This window comes from Ictalurus punctatus, chromosome 3 (genome assembly GCF_001660625.3).
Source record: "Ictalurus punctatus breed USDA103 chromosome 3, Coco_2.0, whole genome shotgun sequence".
NCBI lineage: Eukaryota > Metazoa > Chordata > Actinopteri > Siluriformes > Ictaluridae > Ictalurus > Ictalurus punctatus.
Window position 1 is genome coordinate 1,354,149 of NC_030418.2, and position 12,226 is coordinate 1,366,374.

At 43.3% G+C, this 12,226-nt stretch overlaps 1 protein-coding gene across 7 annotated transcripts in view; it reads right to left on the minus strand.

The window, feature by feature from the left end:
* The window catches only part of syne2b (spectrin repeat containing, nuclear envelope 2b), a 101,195-nt gene that overhangs the window by 67,937 nt on the left and 21,032 nt on the right, over window positions 1–12,226 (minus strand). For all 7 annotated transcript variants that reach the window (XM_047154444.2, XM_047154441.2, XM_047154443.2 and 4 more), the window contains exons 29-54: window positions 11,768–11,913; window positions 11,257–11,407; window positions 10,526–11,121; window positions 10,279–10,434; window positions 9,284–9,434; window positions 8,856–9,014; window positions 8,516–8,683; window positions 8,317–8,418; window positions 8,009–8,212; window positions 7,403–7,616; window positions 7,197–7,309; window positions 6,853–7,058; window positions 6,660–6,767; window positions 6,191–6,476; window positions 5,771–6,100; window positions 5,364–5,684; window positions 4,897–5,226; window positions 4,471–4,809; window positions 4,196–4,374; window positions 3,076–3,391; window positions 2,832–2,996; window positions 2,054–2,398; window positions 1,798–1,934; window positions 1,576–1,717; window positions 1,304–1,477; window positions 135–212 (exon numbers count right to left, since the gene is read on the minus strand). In XM_047154444.2, coding sequence (XP_047010400.2) covers window positions 135–212; window positions 1,304–1,477; window positions 1,576–1,717; window positions 1,798–1,934; window positions 2,054–2,398; window positions 2,832–2,996; window positions 3,076–3,391; window positions 4,196–4,374; window positions 4,471–4,809; window positions 4,897–5,226; window positions 5,364–5,684; window positions 5,771–6,100; window positions 6,191–6,476; window positions 6,660–6,767; window positions 6,853–7,058; window positions 7,197–7,309; window positions 7,403–7,616; window positions 8,009–8,212; window positions 8,317–8,418; window positions 8,516–8,683; window positions 8,856–9,014; window positions 9,284–9,434; window positions 10,279–10,434; window positions 10,526–11,121; window positions 11,257–11,407; window positions 11,768–11,913 — 5,616 coding nt within the window. The remainder of the gene's footprint in view (window positions 1–134; window positions 213–1,303; window positions 1,478–1,575; window positions 1,718–1,797; window positions 1,935–2,053; window positions 2,399–2,831; window positions 2,997–3,075; window positions 3,392–4,195; window positions 4,375–4,470; window positions 4,810–4,896; window positions 5,227–5,363; window positions 5,685–5,770; window positions 6,101–6,190; window positions 6,477–6,659; window positions 6,768–6,852; window positions 7,059–7,196; window positions 7,310–7,402; window positions 7,617–8,008; window positions 8,213–8,316; window positions 8,419–8,515; window positions 8,684–8,855; window positions 9,015–9,283; window positions 9,435–10,278; window positions 10,435–10,525; window positions 11,122–11,256; window positions 11,408–11,767; window positions 11,914–12,226) is intronic.

Consider the following 12,226-nt stretch of genomic DNA (forward strand, 5'->3'; position numbering starts at 1 on the left):
GAAGAAGCTACAGAAGTCAAAGCTAGACAAGTTAAAGACCAAAAATGCATGAACATCTAATTGCATAATTTGTTCTGTGAAACTAATCGTCAAATGAGTTTTCATAAAAGAAGGAGGAAATCATGCTGTTTTACCTCTGGGACCACATGACTGGGTTGCGTTTCCAGTGAGAATGTAAGAGCTTTGTTTTTCATCCTTTCCTCCTCAAGATCCTGAGTCGCAAGAAGTAAGATAAGTGAATCATACACACTTACAATGATACTTAAAGTTATCATTATAAACCAGAATAAAAGACTGATAACACTTCCTATGAATTCTATATCCATGATGTATTACGTTATACGGCACACATTATGCTTTATGATGCCTAATGTAAGGCTGTATAATTGTTCATAAGTAGTTAGTTAATTAATTACACCCATAACCGTGCATGAACCTTGCACATGACTTCATAAACTTAAGTGTATAGCATTCCGAAATCGGTTCACAAAAGCGCTATACACACTCGTGTCGTAGTGCATCGTTTCTGTACCCAAAGTTGTAATGCATTATAATGCATCATAACATGCACATTTACAATATGTTTAAAAAGTTCCCTTCACTTAAATCTGTAATGACTCGGCACAGTGCACTTTTACGGCATGCGATGTACGGCATGACGACCTGTGTGAGACGTAACATACACGTCTCGGTTATAGAGCATCACAACATTAGCGACCACAATATTCTTATGAACAGATACTATGATATGTTGTGCAACCTGATATTATGAAGTCATGTACTCACGCTTAGTAAAATGTTACGCAAGTACAATTACATACAAGTGTATTCCAGGAATTATGAGATATTCTGCATTCTATATTGCACAGTATGATGACCTGTGATTACAGAATTTACATTACAACACTATGAATAGAAATTATAATGTGTTAACGCACCTTATATTATGAGATCACATACATATGCCAGGAATTATTAGATATTATGCTTGCTACAGTATTTAAGACATTATAACCTGTCGTACAGACACTATAGCTTATGCTATAGTGCATGTGAGCATTTATGCACATGCATCCCAGGCATTACAAGAAGTTGCCTATAGTATGCAAGACTTTATAATGAATTATAACCTATGGTAGAGATGCTATACTAGAGCATCTGGTATAGTGTTTGCAACTATAAATGCATATGAGTATTTATACAAGTGTATGCCAGGTATAATAAGGTATTATGTATGCTATATAACATTATAAATGCACTGTGTATACCTGATTCATTAATCAAACTGAATTCAAATCGTCACCTGCAGTCTCTGCTGAAGTTGATTAACGAGCGTCTCTGCATCCTTTAACGCATTCGATCCGTCTTTCTCCAGCTTGTCGGCGAGTTCTTGACCCAGACAGTCTCTGAGCAGCTGCTTGTGTGACACTGCCACCTGCAGGTTCTTATGCAGCACTGCACCTTCATCTAGCATCGCCTGAGGAAAAATGACATGAAATGTCTTGGACCTTTTTAATTACGAAACATCCTAGCTCCGAAGCAGCGTAGTGTAGCGCACAAACCGCGCGTACGAACCTGAACGGCGGAAGCCGAGTCGGAAGGAGGTTGTGCGTGTGTTGACTGGGCCCAGGAACGCAGGGCCTGCAGTGTATCTCTCAAACACCGCACAGCGCTATCAGAACAGACGTCCTGTCGTTCAGACAGCTTGGACTGCGATCTAAAAGTGAAGCGAAACAAAATTATACACATTTTTTTGTATATGGTACAATAAGATGACTGGAAAACGAATTCTTGTACCTGCAGTACTGCTGGGTCACTGTGTCTACGAGAGAAATGATATTAGAAGGAAGATTCTCATCAGGGGGAATCATGCGGATGGCCTGGCCCAGATCACAAACTTTGACCTCTATTGCCTCGAGCTCCTTCTCACAGGTCTTATAAAAAAATAAAAATAAAAAATAAAAAAAAAGCAATGAAGGTGAGACTTTTAAGAAAAAAAAGAAAAAAAAAAGGTTTATTGTAATATCGATAAATGCTAAGATATATTCAGTACCTTCAGGATATTCCAGTTTTCCTGTAGTTGGCTAATATTCTTGCTTCCTTCTACAAATCCTAGATATTCATGTGCTCTGAGATCATTCAGAATGCACTCAGCCTGTGCTCGGAGTCTCTCTGCTCTTTCAGCTATCTTCAAGTCGATGTCAGTCAATCTAGTCTCACACACAACAAGCCTCTCCTTTATTTCCCTCTCAGAGGCGGCACAAAGGTCATGGAGGTGGCCGGTTTCTAAAGACAGAGCATCACGTCCACCTGGGGTGCACAAGTTGATCAGGGCGTCCTTAGCCGCGTCTAGCTCTCTCATTTCTCTCTCCTCCCGCTCCACCGTCTGAAGAAGAGCCTGAAGACACAGAATCATGATCTTTCATTAAAAACATAGCAGTTTAGTGTGTCAAAATGGATGAAAAATTAAATGGAAAAAAAAAAAAAAATAGTAATAACCAACTCTGAATTACTTGTTCATGGACAAGTTTTTCTATTTTCACGACAACAGATTTCTACATTACCCACAATGCCATTTGACTGCTTATAGTCAATTATGTTTATAAGTGTTCTCCTATTAAGTACCAATGTAACTGCACAAGCAATAACAATGACAATAACAATGTCCCCTGTGACTTCAGCAAGATACACAACAGCTAACTTCATACAGGAAAATCAAACGAACATTAGAAACAACAGATACCAACAACGCTTTTGATAACAAGCGTAAACATATTTAAAGATTTGTGGCGTAACCTTTGATCTTCCCTACATTTTCATCTTATACAAACCTTTAAAGTATTAATAGATCCCTGTAAGCCATGGCGATCACTGGGCAGGTCTCCAAAACCTTTGATTTGCTCTCTCAGCCAGTCCTGTGCGGCACTGTGCTGCTCCACCAGCTGAGCGCAGTTTCTTTCTATGCGGATGCCCTCCTCTAGGCGCTCGCACAATTCCTGTACGTACAAAAAACCCAAACAACAAATTGTTCTCAACGACACAGACACAGTCAACTAAACGCTTCACGAAACTTACCGTTAAATCTTTGATTAACCCCGGGACGCACTCCTCGATGGTTTGCCAAGACGGATCCGTCCAGCTCGGGTCCCGTGTGAGCTGGCTCATCTCTCGGCCCAGGGCTCTGAGAGCGGACAGGGTAGGGCTCAGAGACCTCGCCTTGTCCAGAAGAGCCGTAGCCTGCTCCACTGCATGCCTGCGGTCCCCGAATCCGGGCCAGGGGAAGTGGTGAGGAAGCGCTGCCGTCTGTTGCATCAGTTGCTCCACACGAGACTGGGTCTGCTGTCTTTGGCACTGACACGAAACCAGACGCTCCACTACGCTCCTCAAGAGACTGAAGGCATATATTAAACAATACGTATTTAAAACAAAAACTGATGGACATTTTAAAGAAAGGTACTCTGCATTTTTTAAATAAATATTTAAAACATTAATAAAACCTCAACAGCGCTTAGAAAACAGAAAACATTATGTCTGTCCCAGGTCACTACAATTAGAACTGGTATGGGGGCGTGCCAGTACCCATGGTATGGGGGTGTGTCAGTGCCCATGGCATGGGTAACTTGCACATCTGTGAGGGCATCATTAATGCAGAAAGATATGTACACATTTTGGAGCAATGCATGCTGCCATCCAGAGCAGGACAACACCAAACCACTGCGCGGATTACAAGCGCACGGTTGCGTAAGCAGAGAGTGCGGGTGCTAGCATGGCCTGCTGCAGTGCTGACCTGTCTCCCGTTGAGAACGTGTGGCGCATTTCAAATGACTCTCTGTGGTTTTTTGCATTTTCAATACTGTCCCAACTTTTTTCGGAATTGGGGTTATAAATCAATATAACATCCTTAATGTCATCATGAAGTTAGCACAGATGCTAGTCAACCACGTTTTTTTTTATTATTATTATTATTTGCTAGTTATGTGCTAAATACTCAATCGTGATAGTCATTTAAGAGCAAAATGCAGCCATCGTTCTGTCTGAAGTGGATATTTTGAATGCATAAATGCATGTTTTCTTAGATTTGATGTTAAAAAGTTATGAAAGAAAAATAAGGTAAAAATAAATTACATGCCACCCTAGACGTGGAATCATACACATATTTTATATAATTATTAATGTGTGCTTTTGGTTTGCAGACCTGTGTAGCTCTTGGGCATTCTGGAGAACTCCTTTCCATTCTTCTTCTAAGGACTTCTGGTTCTGCACAAGAGCGCGTCTTATTTGTCCATCAAGATCTTCCTGACCGCACAGACTCTCTGCTTTTCTTTTTAAGGAGGACATCTTGGAGTTTCCTTCAGTTCGAAGGCTCAGAACAGCCTGAGAGATATTAGAGATATATCAGTCGATATTACTCTGAGACAATCTGCTCACGATTTATCGTGTTTAACCGAGACATATCCAGTGCACACTCACTTGAGCTTTGTTGAGCCGTTCCTCTATTTGCTCTTGGGTGCCATGAGTGCTTCTGCCCAGTGAAACCAAGTCTTGCTTTAACTCTTCAACCCAGGACCGTATCATCTTTTCCTCCGACTGGAAAGCTTGAAGCTCCTTGGAGAGAGAATCCTGGAGCTCGGCCTGATTTCTGTGCTCTTGGGCGATTTCCATCAATGTTCTCAGTTTCTCCTGAACATCCGTGAGGATCTGCCGGATCGATTCCTTCCTGCTTTCATCCAGCTTTGTGGACAGATTCTCTCCTTTACTCTTCAGAGCAGCCATCTTCAAGTCTGCCTCTGGCTGCAAGTTCAAGACGGTCTGACGGTAACGATAAAAAAAGAAACTCGAGTGAAACTATACATTTCGGACCTCAGTGTACTTCCTGTAACATCCACTGTACATTACCTGTGATATAACAAGCATCTCCTGTAGAGGAGCGTCTTTGTCCAGAGGTTCAAACAGCTTCTGATGATCCATGACCCAGGTTCGAAAGATTTCTTCTTGGGAATTAAAATCCTGAAGCTCCTTATCAAGAGCGACCTGGATTTCCGCTTCGTTCCTCAGGATTTGAGCAAAATCAAGCACTTCTCTCCAGTCTTGCTCTAAGGCTCGCTGAGTTTGCTGGATGGACTGCCTTGTGTCTTCTTCAAGCCCTTCACGAGTACACACACACTCACCTGTATGCTTAAGAGCAGCAAGTTTTGAGTCACCCTCTGGACCATGGACCAAGACAGTCTGCGTTTTATAAAAATAAAAAAAATTAAAAATCGACTATTTATCTCTTTCGTGTATCGAGTTTTAAACATATAAACAACATAGAAAAAGTTGAAGATGCAAAATATATTTAATAATATATTAAATCCTTTCTTTACCTGAGCCTGGGTAATTATCTCCTCAGCTGGAGAGGCTTTATCCATGGACTGCAGGGTCACTTTCAGCTTTCTAATCCAAACTTGTGTGCTTTCCAGCTGGTCTTGGAAGCGCTTTAGTTCCTTGGAGAGAGAATCTTCACGCTCAATCTGGTTCGTCATCTCCCATGCAGTTTGCAGAACCCTTGCCCACTCCTCCTCCAACTCTCTCTGTCTTTCTTCAACGCTGTGTCTCTTCCTCTCCTTACGAGCACATATGCTCTCTCCCTTTTTTCTTAAAGTCGCCATTTTTGATTCGCCTTCACGTTTCAGACTCAGGACCTCCTGAATAAAATAGAGAGTAGGCATTCCGAACTTCCAGATATCTCGAACATCTTCAGTCACCCTATGATTTCAGACTTTGAACCTACCTGCAGCTGCTTGTGTCTTTCCTGTACCGAAGTGTCTTTGTCCAGGAAGTCCAACTTTCGCATTTGTTCATCTACCCATGACCGGGTATTCGTCACATCATCTTGGAGAGCTTCTAGCTCCTTGAAAAGAGTTCGCTGGAGCTCGGCCTGAGCTTTAAGCTGCCGCGCCGAATCCAGAACTCTTCTCCATTCGTCGTCTAGATTCCTCAGGGTACGGATTATTTCCTGCCGCACGCTTTCCTCCAACTCTTCACGAGCACACAGGCTCTCGCCATCCATCTTCAAAGCGGCCATCCTGGAGTCGCCCTCGCCGTGCAGGTCTAAAACGACCTGGTAACACAACACGAATTTATCTACATGTTCTACACGAGATTTCAGTAGATGCCGGACCTCAGATATCGAACAACTGCGTTTATATACCTGAATCTTCGGGAACTTTTCCTCTGTTGGAATGTCTTCGTCTTTGTCCAGTGTTTCCAGACCGTGTTTTACGTTTCTCACCCACGTCCTGGTGTTTTCCTCCTCAATATGGAACGTTTCTACCGCCTTCTCCAAGGATTTATAGATTTGAGACTGATTCTCCAGACGAATTCCAAGACTGTGGTACTGGTCCACCAGGGACTCGCTGTCTCTTAGCAAGGGGTCTCCTCTTAAGCCTTTCAATCTTACAGAAGCTAGCAAGTCACTGAACGCCTCAACACGTCCACTAGACAGGAAAGAAGTATGGTGTAAGATGTCTAGAAAGGTATATTACTGCGCTTAGTAATACTTGTTAAAGTACTGATGAATTACTTTTTTTAAATGCTGTAAATCCTTCTCCTGATATTTTCAGATATTTAAATTGATCGATTAAATTGAAAAAAGAAATTCGATAGGTAAATTGAGTTACCTTTCTTTAAGAAAATCCTCATGGAGGTGTCTCAGCTTTTCCCTTCGCTCTGGTAGCTTCTCTCTCCGTCGTAACCAATCTTGGAAATGGTCATGCTCAGCTTGCAAGCTGTTTTAAAAAAAAAAAAAGTTATTTAAAGCAATTTTATTTCATGGAATTACTGAACGACAGACAGAAATGGTAAGAACCTGACCTGTTGAGTTTGCTTAGGATGTCCTCCAGCTGTTTGTGGCGTCCTTGGCTGTGAGCTCGGAGGGCCGTCAGCTCTGCCTCCTGCTCCTGCTGCCAGCCACAAAGTTCAGCCTGGGTTTCGGCAGGGACTTCCTCCTGATCTCTCTTCTCCAACGCCTTCTTCACCTGGGCAAGTTGCTGCTCACCTTCTTCAGAAGCTAGGAAATCCTGCACAACACACACGTGGAATTATTATTATTTTTAATTATATCATGAATCTGATTGGTCAGACAGCGTTGATTAATTTTCTATAACATCAGCTCTGACAGCAGTTTCAGCTGTAAGGCGAATCGCAGGTTTGCTCACTTGAAGCCTCTGCATGGACGCCTCCACATCCTCCCTTGTCTCCGGGTTCTCAAAGCACTCGTTGACAGCAAGCTGCGCATCCTGTAGCCAGTCCTCAAACATCTGGCACTCATCTGAAAGGAAAGGACAGGAAAGGAAGATGATAATAATAATTTAAAAAAAAAAGAAAATACCCATCACTCAAAATAAATATAAATAACGTGCACCTTTAATTGACTGGACGAGAACGCTTTTCTCTCCCTGTTCTTTCTTTTGACCAATGAGCTCCCGAGTCACCTCGATGCTATATTTGAGGCGCTTGCTTTTATTGGACGGTTCCTCTAGGGCCTCGGGTGCAGCAGTCACACTGGACATGAGCTCGACTTCCTTCATCAGAGAGTCAGCCTCTTCTTCCTGATCCAGCAACTGATCAGAAAGATCCTAGAGTAACAGAGAAGAGTAACAAAGGTTGAATAGTAACAGTCTATAGCTATACGGTTAGGGCTTCTGTGTAGATGGTTCAAACCAGCTAAAATTAACCTTGGAGAAAAGAAGACCACGTGGCTAGAGTTTCTATTCTCAAAAAATTGGACACTTAACCCTCTAATTCCCCTTCCACCCAGAAAGGATTATAAATAAAAATGTAATCCAAATGCATTTGAAAGAAAGATAGAAAGAAAGAAAGACAAACATGATACTTTGAGAAAACTCTACTAAGTTCTCAGTCAATAATTTGCTTAGGATTTTACTGAATGAAGCAGACGAATCAAATCAAAACCGAAATCAAATTCGATATATCCGGAGACTAGAAAAGTGTGCATAAATTCCACTACCTGTAGATGCTGCTGCAGCAGATCTTTGCTGTCAGGACAGAGCATTCTCACTGAGGAGTGTATTCTCTGGATGGATGTTTGACAGGTGTCAATCCTCTGCAGGAGGTGGGCTCGGACACTCAGCAGCTCCCGGAAGACTTCGGTGCGGCTGTCGAAAAGCTCCTTCACCTGCTCCATCTTCTTCTTCAGAACAGTCTCCACGACCTTGAGGACACGTATGAGAAACAGTAATGACAAGTGGCAAGGCAAGATACCGAGCACCAAGAGAAGAAAAAAAATATTAGGAAGACTCCGGAAGGACGAATAACCTGTAGCTCCAGTGGAGCCTCTTTGCTCTGCAGCAGCTCCTGGATCTCCAGCGTCTTCCTGCCGAACTGTTCGACGCTCCGTTCCTGATTCTGGATCTCATCCTGACGCCATTGAAACCCAAAAACAACGTTAAAAAAGTATTAGTGACGAATGCGTTACCGTAAACAATTTCCCTCAACAGGAAGTAGATCTCCAAACCTTCATTTCGAAGACCTCTTTCTCGCTGCTGAACGGGTGAGACTCGGCGAAAATACCGAGTTTAGCGGCAGCCCAAACGTCCAACTCTTCACCAAGCATCAGCTGCTTCTCCCACACTTCCAAACCCAGGCGCAGGCTGTCCACATAGCTGTCTGTCTTCTCTGAGACCTTTGAAGGCAGCAGGGTACACACAAAAAACACTCGGGAAAATTCATTAAGGACTGCGGAGACTTTCACATATTCTAAATTTTAATATTTAACTATCTAGAGAGAGAGAGAAAGAGAGAGAGAGAGAGAGAGAACTGTAAAGGAAAACAGACTTGTGTTAAAAGCCTCTTACATCCAGCCAGGAGTCCACCAGAGCATCTGCCTCGGCTTCAAATGGAGTTTCTGAGCAGTCTGGGAGTTTCTTTAGTTGAGACTGCAGCTGCCTGCACACAGCCCTGAACTCCTCGATCTTAGGTCCGAGGCCATTCAGGTCCTCCTTTATCCCGTAAACCTGATATGAGCAAATAAAATTATTCCATTTATTAGTCCACACACCTGGTTATGAGCCTGAACACAACCTGCTTATGTATGATTTTTCTTATTTAACTGATTTAAAACGTATGAAATGATGGCACGACCAACATGTTAAACAAGTATATTATAGATTATTTAAAGCTTAATTTGTGCTTTTAATGAGGAAAAAAAAAATAGGGGTAAGGTAAACATAGTATTATACGTTAATTATATAAAAAAGACCAGCCTCTGCGAATGCTGACCCACCCTGGCTATGAGGCGTTGGAGGTTGTCTTTACTCATGTACGAGGCCTGCTCGCTGATGGTTTGCTCCGCCCTCTGGAGGATGTTGCCCAGGAAAGCACGGCAGCTCTGAAACTTCTTCAGCAGTTCCATTAGAGTGCTGCACTGCTCTTGCCTGTCACACACACACAAACACACAACATGTGCCAGCTGTCAGGGGATCGTTCGCTTCGCACTGCACATTCAGAAGTAATAAACCTTTCTCTAGCTCCCTCCTCTTTTAAGGGTTTAAGGAGTAACTTTTTTTCCATACCACCACAAATTACTTGTTCTACCTGTTTTACGTCTGGAATAAAACATTCCAGGTCATGCCGTTATAGCGGAATGATCAACGATGGGGCGGTGTGAAGAGGTGGTTTTACTGTCACCGCCCCAAAGTTAATTATTTTCCTATAACAGAATGTCCCCAAGTGTTTATACCTCTTATATCACAGCAGTTTGCCAACTTTTTTACTTTAATTTCTTTACTTATTATATATTTTTTTTACTTGTTTGTAGTTACATTTAAAGTTGTGGAACTTCCATGGAACAAATCGGATTTGTATGGCGGATGCACCATAAAATCTAAGGCAAAAAAAAAAAAAAAAATCATTTATGGAAGGAGTCTCCAGCGTGAGCACTTTATAACAAGTCAGTGGTAAAGCTGTAACATGACAAGCCGCGCTTTTTTCTCATTAATTTCAAGATCCATAAAAAGAGGCTGATGGGTGAACAACTGTTTATAGCTGTAAATAACGATGTAAATAACGACGCGATGTTGGTTAATGAAATCGCTGGCAAAATGCTGGAGGAAAATAATCAACTTTGTGGTATTAAGATATTCCTTACATTTTAGATGAACATCTATCGGTTGCCTACTGACATTTAAACCCTTAAATTGCAGGTCATTGTTATTAAACTGTAAACAGAATTTACGCTAGTTATTGAGTCGTTCCTCGTCACTACGTCATTGGTGTCACCTTTCAGCAACGGCTCTCTCGGTCTCCTCCCAAACGGACTCCACCTCATCACGCCGCTCTGTGACTGTAGAAAGCTTTGAAGCGGTTTCTCTGATACTCTCGTACTCCGGACGCAGCGAGCTCATCTGCGTCTCCAGATCCGACAAGGCGCGAATCCTACCGAATGCACCAAACAAACATGAGGCGCATGCTTAGATTGATAAAACCATAAACATCTTCATAAACAGCCTACATATGTAGTCCTCACCTGTGCTGCACAGACGGCATGGTGGGTTCCTTGAGGCCCTGCTTCTCTGCCACACCCTTCACCTTCCTCAGCTCCGCCAGCAGAGTCTTCTTCCTCATCCCGAGTCCCTTGCTCTGCTGCTCTTTCTGAAGCTCTTCCTGTCTGATAATGAGCTTGTCGTCGGCGTCTTCCACCTTCCGCACCAGCACCTCCACCATATCCAGACACGTCACAGAGCTTCCCTCTTCGGTCACCTCCATCTTGGCTCCACCAAGGAGCTGATCCAACTGTGGTGCTTTATCGCTCAGGCTTGCTGCTCCCTTCCTGATCAGAGCTAGCTTGGACCTGCTGTCTTGCAGCGCAGTCACGTCGGCGCAGGGGGCGCTCTGCGCAAACAAGACATCCTGATCCAAAGTGCGCAGTGAGACGAGGAAGCGGTCCAGGGCACGAGCTGCCGCCTCGCTCTTGCGGACTTGCTGCCGGAGCCGATCCAGGCTGGATCGGTGCTTCATTACCAGCTGGGTGAGAGGAGAGCGGTCACGCAGGTCCAGGTGGCTCGGTTCCGAGTCAAACCGAGAGAGGTGGTCCATCTGCGTTTGGATGCCCTCATCCAAGTCCTATTGAAAAACACAATTACACAACATTCTCAGTAGATCGTCAGTTAGATCCACCAGCAACGTGCAGTGATTCGAGCTTTTCTTAAAAATAAATATGAAAAGCTCTAAGTGTCCAAGTCTCAACTCATTTCCTACCTTAACATCTTTCAGGATGTTTGCATCGATCAGCGTGTATGCTCGAACATCTTTGGGTTCCTTGATGAACTTGTCGAGACGCTCGGAAATCTCTGCAACGCGGCGCTCGACGGAATCCATGAGCTCCAGAGCCGAGCCGAGAGAATCGACCCTGAGACAGAAACAAAGCGCAGGCACATGATGCGTGCAGCAAAGCACGGTTCTGGAGGCAAAACTTCGAGGACTGAAATAATGTTGAAAATGACAGTTTCTCATGCACTCTTTAAAAATAGGACGGAAGAACATAAAAACTTTTGACCGAAACGTGTGGGTCAGAAAGTAATTTATATATTATTGCTGGTGATGATTTTAAAGTGTTATATATCTACCATGCATACTAAATCCACCCATGGAGATTATAACTACAACAGCACTAAACATTAATCACTAGTCTACATAGTAGTTTTTCTGCGACTACAAGATTAAAGAAATGACGATTAAATCTGTATGCACTGAAATATTTTGCGTGCACCTCCTCTGTAGCTGCGCTCTCTGCTCATTCCACTTGACCGTGAGCTCGGCTCGGTCTTGCTCCACCGATCTCTCGTTGATCTGAGAACACTGTGCGCACTGCACCTCGTACTCCGACCATAAAGACTCCGTCTCGTCCTGCAAAGCCTGAAACGTCAAAACACACACGGCGAGGCGCTGCGTTTGAGTCGTCGTAATTTGGCATAATCATGAGAGTTATGTCTCACCGCTACTCCTTTGCTGTATGAACACTGTATGAACATTCTTTTCTCTGATACTATGTGTGTTTTCATAGAGCGCTTACGATTACGCATGCTAGCATAAACCGTAGACGCATCTGCCATCCGGCTGGCAGTTGGCTAGCGTTAGCTTCAAAACAGACAGGGTACAAGCTAATGCTAACATTTAAGCACCAACACACTCACCGTATTTTTGCAAAAAGAAAATTCCATGTATTACT